At 38.4% G+C, this 17756-nt stretch overlaps 1 protein-coding gene across 4 annotated transcripts; it reads right to left on the bottom strand.

Annotated features, from left to right (window-relative positions):
- capgb (capping protein (actin filament), gelsolin-like b) lies at nt 1–14750 on the bottom strand. Of its 4 annotated transcripts, XM_044341810.1 has the most exons (10): nt 14643–14750; nt 12170–12229; nt 8954–9147; nt 4658–4812; nt 3868–4026; nt 3527–3676; nt 2664–2750; nt 2438–2570; nt 648–739; nt 1–412 (listed from the first exon to the last, which is right to left on the bottom strand). In XM_044341810.1, exons 3-10 carry the CDS (start codon nt 9144–9146, stop codon nt 347–349), a joined length of 1035 nt encoding a protein of 344 aa, XP_044197745.1. In that variant the 5' UTR covers nt 9147; nt 12170–12229; nt 14643–14750; the 3' UTR covers nt 1–346. The 4 variants fall into 4 exon arrangements, with proteins under 4 accessions (XP_044197745.1, XP_044197746.1, XP_044197743.1 ...); XM_044341811.1 differs by lacking the exon at nt 12170–12229 and having other exon boundaries at nt 14643–14745; XM_044341808.1 differs by lacking the exons at nt 12170–12229; nt 14643–14750 and adding an exon at nt 11942–12126.
- Nucleotides 14751–17756: the final 3006 nt, after the last annotated feature.

Here is a 17756-nt window from a genome sequence, read left to right as displayed (position 1 = left end):
TACAAGTTAGTTTCAGATTTATTTTTCAAATGCAGGCAAATCTGTGACACTAGAACAAATGTAAAAAACATCTCAACTCATTGACTTAAGGTTCTTTTTTTTAATCTCTTCATGTCTTTATACTCTCATCATTTATAAAAGTGGCATCACATCTCTGATTCTACCAAAACAAACTACAGTGTGTTCTGTCCGCATGGTACCTTACAAATATGTACATATCAGTAAATGCATATAAAAAATGTTGTGTTTGTATCGGATGCTGCTGTCTGTTTTCAGATATACAGTCGGCTGTTGAAGGTATTCCCTCCTCAAGTGCAGGATTTGTCAAATGTTTCCATGAAATGTTTTAGTTCCAGTTCTTGAAAAACTGCTTGAAGATGATGGTTTCTTTCCCCTGCGGCAGTATCTCCACCTGAAGAACAACAAAGAGCTCATATTAACTTTTACAGCTTTACTGTATACATAAAGAAACTACAATAAACACACAGGAGGTGATAATAAAAAAACCTGTAAATGATCATTTAACAAGCTGGTGTTTATAGTGAGATATAACTGCTATGAAAACATTTACAGTAAGAATGGAATCAGTGTTTCCTTTATGAGGACAGGAAGAAAACCTCAGGTTAATTTTTAGAAAGAGTTAGTACCTGTGTTTTCATCTTGGGGTACTTCATTTGTTCGATGAAGTTATCCGCCATCTGAAGGGCCACCCGCTTCTCCTCCGCATTTGCTCCGTTACCTGACATGTAACAATGAACGGTGTTAATACTGGCAGTTAAATCAAATCTCCAAGTTTGTGTTCCTGCTGCAGTATGTACACTCTTTATATAGTTGGAGATATCCTTGACAAGTGGACATTTTGCATCATTTTCAGCAACATTCTGCAGGTGAACCACAGCTGTAAAGTGCTCCCGTTGGTTGAAAAATGCACATGGACTTCAGGTATTCTGTTCGGTCTAACTCTGCTCTCCACAAATATTACAAAAATACTAAATGGGGGTGCACATGACCAGGGAGACGAATGTGGAGAGCATGTAAAGTTAAAGGATTAAATGATTCATGAAGGGACAATTACCAAACAAATGTGCTCTAATGATGCGATATTCAGGGTTGTAAAGATTTATTCCGACAGCACGACATGTACAAGATGGACAGATGATTGACAGGGAAGAAGGTAAAACACGGCATATTTGAAATATGATGAAACCTGTCTTGCTGTCATGTTTACTATCATTATAGAGTGAGAGATTTATGCCTTTTGTGTCTAAAAACTCTGGCAGTCATGTGCTATTTTTCTTGCATTTTTCATTTCTACATTAATTTACTTGTTGTTAATTAAAAAAAATATTAATGGGCAGGGAGGCATATCTTTTTTCAATGACAGAAAAAGTTTTTTTATAGTTCTGTTTTATGAACACAATAAACTTGACATCACTCGGTTATAATGGATGATATAATTTGGAGTTATTAGTCACAGCATGGTACACTTTAATTAACGTGCACTTTTATGTTTCACAATTGCATTTTCTATAGTTTCAGTTGTCAGACTCTTCATTAGTCAGGTATGTATCCCATTTAGTCCAATACTCTTCTCCCTTTTCTTTCTGTAATCTTAAACTGAATGTCATATTGTGCAATATATGCTGTTTACGATATCGATCCATTGGTTCAGGGTGGGAGGCTCTTTAAGAAGCAGTGTCTTAAGTCACAAGTCAAAAGTTTGAAAGTCACTGCTACAGGACATAATACAAAATATTATATATGGGTTTACTGCAGCGCAAGTATGCACAGCTGTATTATGATATATAATATCAAATGAGACTTTGCATCAGCAGATACTCAATATTAAAAAATACCCCCATTGATCAGGAGCACCAGAACATGATCAGGACTTTTCTACATGTGTCGAAGCTCTTTTGCTCTCACAAAAAGTGTTTATAACAGTCACTCTGGGTTTAAGGCCTCCTGGATACCTTTGCTGCTCTGTTTTGTTGTTCTTATATGTTATTATGTTACATTCTCCTTTGAAACTGAAGTCTCCGAAAGAAAATAAATCCTAACCGACATTTCTGTCTTTTTCAGGTGAGTTCATGTGTCTTTGTTTGCAGTAACAGCAGCTAATGTAAAGTTAGATTTGACGACTGTATGTTTTTTAATTTTGAAAATGATGAAATATATAGAAAATATAAAAACATATAGTATGTACTGCACAATGAATAGTGAAACATTTGTGGACACTTTAAAGTACACATATCCAACTGTGTCCTCAAACTTACCTCGCTGTGAAACTGTCAATCATTATTTTTCACAACAGTCATTAAAATTTCATCCAATTAGATACTGAATATCGCTGGCATCTAACAACTATCACTTTCCCTCGGTATGCATTTCAGGCGGCAGAAGTCTGCTGGTTTGGGGTCAAGTCGTATTTCCTCACCTTTCCAGACGAAGATCTTTCCGTTGGCACCGTTGTCCAGAATGAAGCAGTCGTCACGGACCAGCAGCTCCTTGGCAAACGGGCTCTTCTCTGACACTTTGGTCATCGTCATGGAACCTGTCGCATCAGACACCTGTGGAGTAAAAAGGTACACAGGTTTTATTTTGCATTTCACTTAAAAAAAACAAAACAATCATATCATAGTTTGATAAATCACTGAAGTTACCTTGTAGAGGGAGGCAGAGTTGGAGGCGTCTGCTTTGGTGTCCTCTTCTGGCGTGCTTTCTGCCAGCTCTGGCATCTGCCCCAAGACCTGCTCATCAACAAAACAGTAAACATGAAAACACTACAAAAAAAAGCAACTAACTTAACTTAATTTCAAATCATTTTTGGCAGTATGCCTTGCTCGAGAAACACAAATTATGTCCACTACAAGTAAATTTCAAATGTCACCTGAATAAAATACTTTGACATGAGAGGATAGTTCTTAAAGGCACTCTATGCAGGATTTGTCAGTTGCTGTTTGTAAACACACCATTCAAAGTTGGCCCCTCCTCCCCAGCTCAGAGAGAGGGAGCGACAGTAGCGACAACAAAGCCGTGAATGAGATAAATAAAATGTTCTTTTCAGATTCTTTTCACAGCGGTTGTGTTCTAAAGCACAAATAAACACGCCCACACCTCCGCATAGCTGTCCGCTGTGACCTCTCTGCTCTGCGTGTGTGTAGCTCAGCCCCACCCTTGGTCAAACAGACACACAGACGTAGAGCGGAGCAGAGGAGAGAGAGAGACGGAGACAAAACTGGTACGAACCCCGACCTCACACCCTGCACACTGTTATTGGCTGTGGCCTACACACCCACTGCCCAAAGGTTGACGCCCAGAAGTGTCCCGAACACAGCAAAATAATAAGAAAATACAAGCAGAGGACAGGGCAGATGAATACACTGCCACACACTTGTAGTGGGTCATAAGTGATGATTGAGAGGGATTATGTTTGTATGAGTCTATACATTGTTTTTTTTTTTTTTTTTTTTTTTTTTTTTTTAGGAAAACCCTGCATAGTATACCTTTAAAAGTGTGAGTTTACCTTGAGCATCTCCTCTGGCTCCTCCCCCTCGTTGGCGTCTACGATTCGGGCTTTTCCATGTCTGTCCGTGTCACGGATCAGTGAAGCGATCTCACGCACTTTCTGCTTCTCGAAGATGTTGGCCTGCGATCCGATCCACGACACGATGATCTGGAGAGCGGAGAGGCGGCAGCGGGTCAGCACAACGATGAGAAATTTGCACTTTTTTTTTAATGTAGTTTGCAGTTTTAAATGTGCTTCAGTTTCACGACAAGCTGTTTATTTTGTTGTGCACAGATGGATTTTAGATCACATAACTTTTTTTAGCTATACTAAATATGCTGGATTGTGGGTGTCCTCACCTCTCCGAGGTCGAGGATGAAGCAGTCTCCCTTGTTAAAGCTGCTCCAGGAAAGCTCCACCTCCTTGGCACGGATGTTGCGTTTCCCTTTGATCTGGTACAAACGTTGCACCGTCCCAGAGTCCTGAGCCCTTCTGAAGCCTGACTCCACACCACCGTCCTGTGAGGAAAGAGGGATATTCATTTAAAAACACTGGGTTTTTATATGTTTTTTTAATGTTTTAGGTCAGTTGACTTGTTGTTAAATGACACTGCGATTTTAGCTTTATCTGGTTTAACAATCTTGACTCGGCATCTCTGTAAACTCATTAACATGAAGGCACTTTGGTACAGAGGCAATAATATCCTGGGTGCTGTAAAATGATAATCTAGCAATAAAAAGATGCTAAATAAAATGAGAGCTATGACTAAACAAAATTTTTGCTTTCAGTTTCCCACTTATGATTAAAACATGAGAAAAATTATTAAAATATTGACATTTTTGAATTGACTTTGCAAGTGGATCAAGTATAAATCACAATCAATGTATCACATGTACATACTTGTTTTTAGATGGTAATACTTTACTTTACATATCTGTAATTTCTGAATAATTTCCAAAACTTTCCTGGAAAGATTTCAGTACTTAATTAAAAAAAAACAAAAAAAACAGTACAATTTGTACACCTACGATTCATTAATTCTAACAGTGATTAATAATAGGGTTTTGCCAGGCATTTCTACTTTTCAGGTATCTGAGCATCTTGCCGGTTCAAGTAGCTTCTACGATCAGGTCTATCCCTGGTCCTCACCTTGTAGCTGACTCCTCTGGGGAAGAGCGCCATAAACTCAGGGGACTCATAGCCTTGAACCTGCCTGTGCTGAACGGGGTCACCACCCAGAAAGTTGTCCAGCGTGGTGGCCAGCATGGCGCACGCCACCTGCTCATCCCGAGACGACTTCTCACCTGTAACAGCGAAAGGGACGAGAAACCTTTTGATATAACTTGATGCAACAGTACATCCATGCAAAGAAATTATTTTCTAACCTTTTTACTTTAGCATAAAACATATTGGTGACATTTAGGCAGATAACTTTTGATTTCTTTTTGTTCATTGTTTCTGATTTATTCTTTTCTGTTGCCATTGTTTTCTGCAAAACTTTTGTTTTGTGAGTTTCCCCTGCTGTCCTAATTATCCAGTATAGATATTTGTCTATGAGCTATTGTGTCTCTCTCTCGCCCACCTAAAGCCCAGTTCTGCTTGAGGTTTCTTCCTGTTAAAAGGAGTGTTTTTCCTTGCCGCTGTTGCCAAGTGCTTGCTCACGGGGTAAATGTTGGATCTCTGAAAACTAAAGAGTATGGTCTAGACCTGCTCTATGGGAAAAGCGCCCTGAGATAACTTCTGTTGTGATGTGTTGTGCTATATAAATAAATTGACTTGTACAAAAAAGGTAAAACCAAGGTGTTATCTCTTTCTTTGATCCTGGGTGACAACTTAAAAACGGTCAAAACCGTGTAGTTTTTTAAAATTTTCTCATGACTAACCTACTGATAAAAGATTTTTTGTAAACTTTGACAGAGCCAGACATTTGCTTTTTATATAAAATACAACAAAAATGATGGGGGCCATGTGATATGCTTAAAAGCTCCGGGGAAAAAAGCTAGTGAGTGGACTCTGAGTTGGATTTGTTTTGTCAAACTTATACTTCCAAGATCAAGAATAAATTTATATGCTTAACTCTTAAGCCAACACAGACAATTAGTCCTTCTCTGGATGAAATCATAACTGAGCTTGTGAATTAACTTGATGAAGAGTGAAGTGTGTGCGATATGGTTAAAGCTCTGGAAAGAGGTAGTAAGTGGACCTTGAGTTGGGATTATTTTGTCAAACAAAAAACTGTTGAAAATGAAAGTCAAGTGGCCTTTTGTGACTTTATTTTTAGCACCCTGTGATTCTTTCCATGGTAGAGGGAGATGAAGTAAAGACAGAAAATAGAAATACAGAAAAAAAATGAGAGAAGAGACACCTGAGAGAGAATGAGGAAGTTAAAAATGTCAAAAAAGGAGAGGACAAAGAGCTGCTGACAGAAGTGATCGGTCACAGAGACAAAGAGATGAAAAGCGTGTCGTCCAGTAAACATACAAAGACAACAAGGTGGTCACGGGTTGTAAACAAGCGGAGGAGGGAGGGATTGTTTCGGAGAGACGCATGCTTGGGCAAAGAGAACCCTCTCCAAGCTGTGACAATCAGCTTAGTGTTACCTAAGCACCGGATACATGCTGGAAACAACAGCCACATTTGAGTACTGTAACAGTATTCCTGCATATTTAATGGGCCCTGCTCAAAAACCATCCCCGTTTCCCTCGGGAGCTCTTTCCCCTCTTTCTCTCATCGTCCCTCTTCTATCCAGCCTCTCTCTCCTCGCACAATGATGCAGCAGGTCAGCGCTGTGTCTCGTGTGTCATCACCATTAGTGGCAGGGTTATTAGCTTTTCAACCGCAGCGCAGGGCCAGGATTAGGTGTGTAGTAAGCAGCGGACATTGGTTAGCTTGTTTACTTGGAGAGAAGGATACGATACTTGTCCTATTTCTACTTTACTCCGTCCAGCAGAGTCATAACTACATGGTTCACAACGAGCAGCAAAGTTTCCACTCATGTCCTGTCAAGGGCTTAAAATTCACAGATTATTATACAAAGTATATCACGTGATGTATCATGTACACTGCTCGTTCTGGTGTACATGTATGTCCAGCTGCGTGTTGTTCTTGCAGCATTTCATTTGTCTATTAGCTCTCGTGGCGTCCTGTGAGTTGAGGTTGATGTAAATTTCTGCAAGTCAAATTTCAATCTCTCTTTGGTGAATAAAGTCTCTTCTCAATTATTTTGATTATCTCTTATTTTCTGATTCCGATTATATCTTCTCTGTTATTCCCAATACCTCTTCTCATTATACTGATTATCTCTCCTTTGCTGAATCTGATGATTGCTTCTCAATTATTCCAATCATTTCTTCTACTCTGATTCAGATAATCTCTCGTCAATAATTCTGATAACCTTTTCTCAATTATTTAGATTATCTCTATTCTCTGATTCTGATGATCTCCTCTCTTATTTTATTCCAATTATCCTTTCTTAGTTATGCTGATTATCTCTTCAGTTAATCAGACTATCTCCAATTATCTCTTCTGAAATATTTGCATTATTTTGATTATCTATTCTCTTTTTTTTTCTGATTCTCTTCTTCTCTGATTTATAAAAGAAAAAGTAAGTCTTCAGTGAAAACTAGTCTTCATTGTGCTTTTTCTTTTGTAAAAAAAATAAATAAATAAGTTGATTAAATATCAGTGGCCTCCCAATACTGGTTGATTTTTTAATTTGCATGTGGACAAGCAGACTCTTTTGAAATTTCTGAACTGTAGGAATTTTATCCAACATGTTACTCAGCCTTCTCAGAGGCCACATTTTAGACTTTGTAATCATCCACGGCCTGTCTGCCAACATCTCTTTAGCTGTGGATGTATGATTGATCATTTCTGTGTCTATCTTACGGTCAAGTGTTTTATACAACGTGATATATCAGAAAGAGCTGTCAGCAAACGCTATCTTACTATGTAGACTGCGAGTTTTATTGATCTCTTACGTAACATTCCCTGCAGATATTTGGCACTCCTCTTGTGATTTTATTGTAGATAGTTGATAACAGTAAACTACGGTCAACCCTTGACACAGTGCCCCCACTAAAACGGCAAAGGATAACATCTAATCTGAAATTAAACTAAAGATAATCTGATGAACAGCAGAAAGAAAGTGGAGAAAGAATAAATTAATAGCAGTGTGTCTACCAACTCCAAATGTGAAAAATTTGTAGTCCACTTCAAAGATCAAATAGACACTATTAGATCAAATTTATGTCAATGTCAGCCTATGAATCTTAATACCCCAGAACCTTGTTTTTATGTGAGGAAACACTGGAGAAATGTGTCCTGGTTGATGCTGAGATGCTTGGCAAAGTTATTTCCCAATTAAAACCTGCAACCTGCTTTTTAGATCTCATTCCCACATCCTTTTTTAAAACATTTTATAGCTTTTTTTGATGAAGATTTACTCAACATTGTAAACTATTCTCTTTAGATGGGTGTTTTCCCCACTGCTCTTAAGACCACCATAGTTAAACCTTTTCTGAAGCAAAACAATTTAGGTCCCTCAATTCTTAATAACTTCAGACCAGCATCCATAGTCTGATTGGCATTTCTGGTACTGTTTTTAATTGGTTAAAATCCTATCTTGCCCATTGAGAATTTTTTGTAAGCATGGATGAATATTCATCTAAAAGTTATAAAATGAATTGTGGTGTTCCTCAAGGTTCAATTTTAGGCCCTACACTTTTCAACCTTTACATGCTGCCACTTGGAAAAATCATCAGGTGGCCCGGCAGAAATTTCCGCATAGCTATGCTGATGACACACAGCTTTACATTGCCATGTCTCCTGATGACTCTGGGCCAATAGATGCCCTTTTTAACTGTATTTTACATATCAAGCTATGGATGACAGTGAATTTTCTACAGCTCAATCAGGAAGTGAAGTCTTGGTTATTAGTCCTGAAGCTCAAAGAGACAAACTCAATGCAAAACTGCAAGCACTGGCATTAAACCCGTCAACAAGTTAAAAACTTAGGAGTTATCTTTGATTCAGACCTCAGTTTTAAACCTCACATTAGACACATGAATAAGAATGTATTTTATCTCCTCAAGAACATTGACAGAGTGCAATTGTTTCTCTGAAGCCAACACAGAGACACTAATGCACGCTTTTATTACCCGCAGGTTTGACTACTGTAATGCTCTACTTTTTGGTCTCCCTAAAAAGAATATAGCTCAATTACAATTACTTCAAAACTCAGCTCTGAATTGATTTTAGGATCCTTTTATTGGTTTATAAAGCTTTTAATGGTCTTGGTCCTACCTATTTATCAGATTTGCTTTTAGCCTATGATCCCTCAGTGATCCCTTTGAATCACGTTGGGTAGAATTATTTTGTCGACAGCAGATACACATTACATCATCCAGATGTTTCTCTGCTCAGTGGCTACTCTCAGTCTCTCACCTATCCACATGTGGAGGTCGGCTCCCAGTTGTCCACGGTGCTCCAGCACCAGGTAGGAGTCCCCGTTATAAAAGGCTCCCACCTCAGAGGGATCCAACAGCACGGCCTTCATCTTCTCCACCCTCCACACCCGCAGGCCCGGCTCCCGGACCTCTGGACTGAACTGACCTGGTGCTGCTTTGAAGGGGAGCATGCTGTGGAAAGAGGAAGAGGGGAAGGATTGATAAGACAAAAGGAACTAAGACAAATGTGTGGAGAAGGAAGAACATAGCGGGGGATGGATTCCTACAGTCACCACAGACTGTTTGAAACATTTTACATTTTTCTGGTGGGTTACACTAATTCCTCTACCACACAAAGAGAAGTTGGACTGAAAGAGGATGTATGAATAAATAGCATTTTGTCACCGTTTCCATTTGGGAGAAGATGCCTGCTTTTTGGTGAGTGTAAGGTGAATTAAAAGCAGAAGTTAAACCCACACAGTTCTGACAAATGAGGGAAGTGCCCACAACTAGTCACAGTCAGAAGACAAGCAACGGAAGTCAGAGACATGTTTTTAAATTAAACTTCTCACCATGTGTGAAGGTCAACTGACTGAGGAGAGTTAGTCTTGAGGTGTAAATGGAAGAAAATCAGTTTAGCTGCAAAGACCAGAATCACTTTAAAAAAGACAGAGATAATGATGTGGTTGATGTGATGAGCGTTATTACACCATGACTTGACACAAAATAAGAGCTTGTGTTGCAGCTTAAAGCTACATTACATCACTGTTATGCAACTAAACACCAAGTGGGCTCACCAACAAAACACTAGTGTCACTGCACAAAACAAGGTGTGGCTATATGCAGGCTGGATCATGTCACAGTTAGAGAACAGGCCAAGTATGGACTTGTTTGAGTCACTCTAATGTACACCCTCTTTTTATTTTTATATATATATATATTCATTTATTTATCTCTTACACAATCACACAGGAAGAAGGACAACAGTGTACCAATTGCGTCACCCAACCACACATCTCTCTCTTCCTGTCTTCGCTTTGCTATCTTTGAGGTTTAGCTGAGTGAGGTTTGTAGAGATACACGAGTCACTTGCATGCTTCATTTCTTTCGGTTTCTCACTCTGTCCCACTATATTGTGATGTGGCCACAGGTGCTAGAATTGAGATACATTTACTGAATTTCTGGTAAGAATCAAACTTTCAAGAATCATAATCACACTTTTTGCTCAAATAACTTGGGAACAGGGACTGGAAAGATACACAAGACAAGCTACTACCAAAAACAAACATCAAAACCCACCCCAAAGTCTCTACCCTTACTGATACAAAAAAATTGGAAACATCTCTCTATAATCTAGATTGTAACCTTTATGAAGGTTGAATTTATTGCAGGGCTGTTGTATTAACTAGGTGCACCTAATAAATTGGCAACTGTGTTGTAACTGAGCTGCAACTGAGTGTAAATCTGGGTATTATTTTCATGAATAATCACCAGGTTACATTTCAGACTCAGCGGATTAACCATTTTTAGTCTGTAAAACATCTAAAAGTTGTGACATATGCTCATCATAATCCTAGAGCCAAAGCTGACATCTTCAAATTACTTGTTATACTGTATCTTATGTCCAAAACACAAAAATATTAAATTTATAATGATATAAAACAAATACAATGAGCAAATCCTTTCATTTGGGAAGCAGGAACAAGTGATTAATAAACAGCTAATCAACTATCAAAATTGTTGCTGAATGACAAAAAATTTCCAGCTCTGTCCAAAGCTCTCAGTCACATCTCAGTATTTATCATGTGACTTAAATGACCTGAGCAACTGTTGTCAATACTTCATATTAAAATATTTGACGCAATGGGCCTTTTTGACATGTCACAGCAGGAAAAGCACAGCTGTAAATAATCAGATTAAATGAAGGCTGATTTGCATTTAGCTGCTTCAATTTCATGTTACAACTGTCACACTGTCATGACTTACTGGGACAATTGATTAGAGTGGAGCCATCGTTAATGATATTAGTAACACCTGCGCTTTTCCTCCTGTGACAAGTCAAATGTCTGCTGTGAAAAATGGCGACTATCATTTTTAAAGCTCTTTGTTTAGATGTTTCTCACTCAAAAATCTTCTCAAAATATCTGCTGTAAAAAAAAAAAAAAAACTTGTTAAATTTAGATTACATGCTTCTATAGACAATCAAAAACCTTTCACTGGGGGATAACGCATAAACATTTAAAGCCTTATCATACTCGTGTTGTAGTGACATCAAATAACATCTTCCCGAAGTTTAGCTTATTTTGATAAGAAAAGCGCTGGGCCTTATGGTTACATAAACTCTGTCAGGGTATTATAAACAAATAAATATAACAATCTTGACATAAACTTGGGTGGAGCGTTTACTACACTTAGTGAGAGAGCTTTCATACAAGTCAGCAGTTTATGTTTCATTTTTGGTCCCACAGGCGCCAGGCAGTGACTATAACTGATAAAGTAGGACGGGAAAACAAACAATTAACATGATTATAGTGATTAGAGCCAACTAAGGACACTAATCCACTATCTCAGAAACTGCTGCCGACTGCTCCTGTACTGTGTGTTAAAATGACTCTGTAGGCAGTAGGAAAAAAAGCTGAAACTGTTACCGCAAACTGTCAGCATTGTGGTCAACCGAACAGGATGTCAACAGCATCTCCGCCCCTTTCCGTTTTTAAAGTTTTCCATTTACAGACAACTCGTACGACTTCCTCCCTTGATATCTAATATCAGTTAATACTTTCACAACTCTGTCATGAATAAACAGTTGCTGTTTACTGATCAGAACATGCCAGATAGAGGAGGAGAGGAAGTGAGGGTGCAAGGAAGAGGGAGAAAGGGCTTGAGGGAGCACATGCAGGGGCCCCCGGGGGTTAGGGTTACAATGCTTGGACAGCCGCTCCAAGAGTAAGTAAGGAGGCAGAGAAAAAGCCCCGGTCCACTTAACTGTATGATCTCCCCTGGTACCTCCGGCATGCTGTCTGACTCCGGCTCCATTCTGCGTGTCCACTGAAGTGTGTGTGAACCTGTGTATGTGTGTGTGTAGGTGTATGTGTGTGTGTGTGCGTGTGGTTGTAAGAGATCGAGAGGTCTGGCGAGGAGGAGTGTTTGCGCTCACCTGGCCTGGTTAGCTTATATGTGAGAGGTAACTGGAGCCGGTGTGATGAAAGCCTACCTGCAGCCTGTGGATAGGACGCCGTGTGGGGAGGGGGAAGTAGAGTCGGATTCCTGGTTCCTGGTTAAAGATAAAAACCAAGCGGATAATTACTGGGAGAGCAAGACGCTGGCTCCTTCATCTTTCCCCTTCTTCCCATCTCCTCCTCCTCCTCCTTTTCCCTCGTCTTTGTCTCACAGTCTTGACTGTCTTTCCTCCTTCTACACAGATTCTCAATGATTTTCAGACTCTGAGGATTACAACGGCATCAACTATGAGATGCAGTCAACTATCATCTTCACTGTAATGTGTATATGAATAAAATGAAATCAAATATCATACACTACACTGTCTCTGTTTTCATTTTTACATATTTAACTTTAACTGAAGAAAGGCCAAACTTATTTTTCCAGCAACAAATATTAGAAATTGAAAGAATTTAAAAAGACGCAAAAAAGGAATTTGGACTTATTTGTTAAGGGGGACATGTGCTTTTTGTGATCTTGTGTCATTTATATACTGTTATGATGTTGGACACCTACGTTAAACATGGTTAAAGTTCAAAAACTTGAGGTGAACATATTTTAAAATGCTCCCTGAAAGTCAAAATCCAGGGCTTCAGCCTGCTCTGAGTGCTCCGTCTGCAACGTTACCTCCTCGAAATGATGTCAGATTGTAAGATCGTGTGATGCTCACAGATGGCCGTCTGTTGATAAGATTGTAGCCAATGTTCACTGGCATATTTCATATCAGATTCAGGCTCAAACATGTATGGATGTATGTGAGAAGTTTCTATTTTGAGTAAAGAACGACAAAACATAGCCTGCCGAGGGGCAGCCTTAAAGAGACAGGAGCTAAAACGGCCTGTTAAAGACAGAGGCTGAACTGATGGGCTTCATAAAGGGTCGATATAAGATAAATAAGGAGTTTTTTAAACTGTAAATCATGCAAAGTTGTGCCAGAATAAAAAAAACAGACCTGGAAATATGCATGATATGTCCTCTTTAAACACTATAGAGACATAAGTGACCTCATTGCAGACTTTGAATAGGAACAATATTTGGGCCATGATGATATTTCAGACATCCACAAGATTGTATCCTGAGAAGTGTGACTTTTCCTCATAATCTGTTGTGAAAAAAATTCATAGAGGTGACAAAGGAGCTTTTATGTAAATCTAGGTACATCGTTGTTACTTCTAATCTACTGTCATTGCCAGACAGAGCCATCCGGAGGTTTTAAACTCTCTACTCTCAGTTTTGTGTTTCATATTTTGAGCTTCTGGTGAGTCAGAGTCATGTGAAAAACAGCAACATGTTACGTCTGTGTCAACACTGCTGATATGCATCTATATTTATATGCCTGGTTACCTCAGCCGCACATAAATACTGGTTTTCCATATTGAAGCAAATGTGAGGTATATGCATTCAGGTAAAATGCAATTAATCTCATTAATCTCTATAATCCAATCTCGTGATTTAAAGCAGGGTAACAAAGAGAGGAAACAAGTGATGAATAAAGTCAAATGTGAGTCTTGATAATGTCACCAAAAAGAAAACAAAGCAGCCAGAGAGGTTAGAAGATAGAAACTTGACCTTTTGGCCTTTTTGGCAACTGAAGCGACCTTTGGCGCCTGGTTAGATGGAGACACCGAGAGAGAGAAAGAGAGAGACAGAGTTTGGACAGAGGGCTTTAGATGGAGACACAGGGTCACAGATAGGCTGCAGGGGTCACTGAGTCAATCAGTCATTCATGCGTTGTTAAGCAGACAGAAATATGAGAGGAGACAATATGCGGGCGGACAGAGCAGCAGGCGTGGAGTGATTGGAGAGCAATCGGTCAATTGACAGTGAGTGTGTGTGTGTGTGTGTTTGTGTGTGTTTGTATGGCTGGATGCACTGTATGATTATGAGATTAGGACACTGAAATCAAGACAGACTGATGCAGACGGGGAGAAACTGAGAGGACCAGAGAACAAAGGCGAACGAGAATGGAAATACAGTATATTATAAATGTTAAATTACACTTCTCCAGCTGAAGGAAAATATGTTTTTAACCTATAACTGATATCAATACTGAGCTTATTCTTCTGAGGCCGCTCAGGGGTTGATTTAGTACCCCACCCTAACTTAGAGGAAGTTGTGAAACACCGGTAAATAAGACCAGGAGGAGGTGTGTAGGAGGTGAGATGGGGAAAAGAGTAGGAAAGGAAATGAAAGGTTGGACTTTCCCTACTGATAACAGAAATGTGGAGCAGAGGATAAGCGCAAAGTTTGAATAGAGAGATGCATCTCAGAGAGAAGTGGAGTTTCTCTGAGGAGTCATTGTCCTGCTCAGCTGATTTCAGGAGAAGGAATGTGATGTGTGAATAGGAAAAGAGTGCAGGAGAGGAAAAATAGGGGAAAAAACAAACAAATGCTGGGTAAAAGGCAGAGGAAGGAAAAAAAGAGGAAAAACAAAGAAAAAAAGGATAATTCAAGTTGTTAAGGCTTACCTTGGAGAGTGAAGTAGCGTTGGGACGCAACACGTCGGAGCAAAGAGTGGAGAGAAAAGTGCTCATGCAAGGAGAAACATGTCCTAAACACACAAATTTTTTTTCTCTCTCTCTCTCTCTCTCTCTTTCTCTCTCTCTCTCTCATACACACACACACACACACGCACACAAAATATTTCCTGCCTCTGTCTGCGGCGGTCCAAGCCCAGCCCCTCTGACTCACTCACAAAAGACGCCAAAAGTGCGGAAACTTGATTGAATCAGAACTCGAGTGGAGGGAAACTTGAAATGCAAACTAGACTTGGTTGAGAAAATCATCGTCTATCGTGTGAAACCGATGCAACAGCTCATCTTAAACTTGATTTGTTAATATTTAAACCTTCATTAGATTGTTTTTTTTAATCAGAAATATAAAAATGATGTATTAAAAAACACAAAATTACAAAAACATAAGAGATTGTTGCTTTCTTGAGTTTTGTAACGTGCATATTTCTGCTAAAAGTTCTTTTCTAATATCTGTTTGATCATAACAATCAACACAAGGCTTTAAATAAATCATTATTTACTACTTATAGATAATGCTTCTCCTTTCAACAATCATTCACTCATTAATGACTCAATCACGAGGACTCCACAGTCAGTAAATATCACCACGGTAACAAGCTCAAACACACTTATTCGTCATACATGGGTTCTCCCAGTTAAACACACCCTTACCTGAAGCACAGTGGAGGCTGTGATCAGTATATGACGTACTCCCACAGGTTTTTATCCTGTGTGGTCAGTGTGAAACCTGTGATTCAACATTTCCACAGGTTTATGAGATTACCCACCTTAAAAGTGCACTTACAAATTAGGAAAGACCTCTATGTCAGGGTGTGGATGGACTAGAAGTGAACTTTTTTTTAGCTGGGATTCAATTTTAACAACAAGAAATTCTTTAAAATGTTAAGCAAACTGAGAAAAAAAGTCATAGTTGACGATTAATGAAGACAAATAGTTGTAGGTAATCAGTTTCCACAGAAGTTTTGAGTGTTTTGAGTTTATTCTGTGTTGCGGTTTTGACAGACAGACAGTTCAACTTCACCTCAACATACCCTTTAAACCTCACTGGACCGGCATGAGTCGGTCATTTAAACTCATGTTGTGAATGCAAACATTTGTCAAACTTACAAAACTTAATTCAAAATTCTGGTGAAAATCTCAAACTTTCTAAAGATACCAAATATGTCAGCCTGCATTTTGGGGAAAACTATGAACAAAACATCAAGAATATTTGGATTTAATGGAAGTACAGCCTTAAAAAACATGGAATCTTTGTTTTTTTTCCCCCTCCATGTAAACGTCATGCTCTTCTTATAACTACGATGAAAAGTTGGAACAAGATGAAACAGAAAGTTTAATCAACTTAAAGGGGAAAACGGGGAAAACCGTTGATGTGTTCTCTGACTCAGACTCTGAAAGGCCTCTTGTGAAGAAACAAACACACCAAAGTCAAGTCCAAACTTTTGGACAGGGAGGGGCAATGTGACGACAGTTCACTTCCTGCTGGAGGAGAGTGATGTCATAAATTCTCCTACAATGAAAAACCTCTCCGTGAATATTAAAACACATTTAGGATCATCTATATTTCAAATATATGCAGAGTTTGTATGTTTGTCCTCATCGTCTTTGAACAGCCACAACCTTTTAGGGTTCATTGTAAGCAACCAGACCGGCATAAATAAATATTATATTAAGTGGTGGCGATATAGCAACTGTTTTGTTATTTTACAGTTCTGCTGTGATGTTTTTAGATGCCTACCAAACAGCATGTCTGCAAATTCAGTGGGTTTGAGTTATTTATCTTGAACGATCTGTGATATAACAAAATTCAAGCAAAGTGAAGTAAATGTGTCAAAGCCACAAAGAAAAAACTTCTCCTTTACAAGTAATCCTGACACAAATTTAAATAAAAGTACATTTAGAAGCATTCTGTCAAAAGTAAACGTACACTCTATACAAAATGGCACCTTTTAGAGTGTTATATTTATTATTGTAATATCAATGATGATTCATTGATGTGTACATGTAAGCAGCATTTTATTGTTGTCAAGGTAGAGCTCATTTTAACAACTTATACTGTTGGTTAGCTAGTTGGCTGGATTGTATATTAACTTTTAAATGTAACATATAAATATGAAAAGTAGCTGAACTGTGACAAAAATGTGGCAAGTGGAGTAAAAAGTAAATATTTTCCTCTGAAATGTATTGCAGTAAAAGTACAAAGTAGCATAAAACAGAGATACCAAAGTAGAGTACAGTAAAGACCAACTGCAATAAAAAAAAATCAAAAAACCATGTTTCACCTTAAATTCAGTTTCCAGAATGAGTTCAAGTTAAATCTGAAAAACAGGTGATTCAGCAGTCAAACTCGCCTCTCAGTGTGAAAATGTTCAGTATCTGTTCTCAACAAACTGTCTTGAGATTTCATGTTCCTGTTTCTCTGCCAGTTTGTGTCTGATGGACAGTTTAGCTTTAGGTGAGAGCGCCATCAAGAGGAAAAGTGTGTTTACCTGCAGCGCTCGCATTATGGTACAGTGGTACTTCAGTAAATATACTGCTGTTGCTTCAATAAACGAGTATTTAATGTGTGGATGCTTTTAGTATCATTATAGAAAATTACAATCACACGTAGGAAGAATGACGCACGATCAGTGTGATTAATTATATCTGTTTAATTAATTAAGAAAAGTCTGTTAGTCTAGTAGTTCATGAAAAGAGTTAATGCTACTTTGCTAATCCAGTATTAAACATTTTGTGTATTTTACACATGTAAAAATTAACTACAAGTTTATGTTATATTATCAAATATGATATTGGATTATTATTTCTGATTTATCGTCATGTAAGGAGTATTTTGTAAAGTGCAGCTAATTTGAGCTGTTTTATAAGCTGTTGAATAGTTTAAGTCTTTAATTTAACACTTTAAATCCATGTTAATGTGTCATATCGTTTTAAAGATGATCACATATTTTGTATATAAAATCTGAATCTACACAGTAACTATAAATAAATGTAGTGGAGTGAATAGTATAAATGTAGTGCAGTAGAAATATAAAGTAGTTTAAAATG

The sequence above is a fragment of the Thunnus albacares genome, chromosome 22, assembly GCF_914725855.1.
Source record: "Thunnus albacares chromosome 22, fThuAlb1.1, whole genome shotgun sequence".
NCBI lineage: Eukaryota > Metazoa > Chordata > Actinopteri > Scombriformes > Scombridae > Thunnus > Thunnus albacares.
The sequence above is the reverse complement of the archived record's forward strand: the minus strand, read 5'-3'. Positions and strand labels throughout refer to the sequence as shown.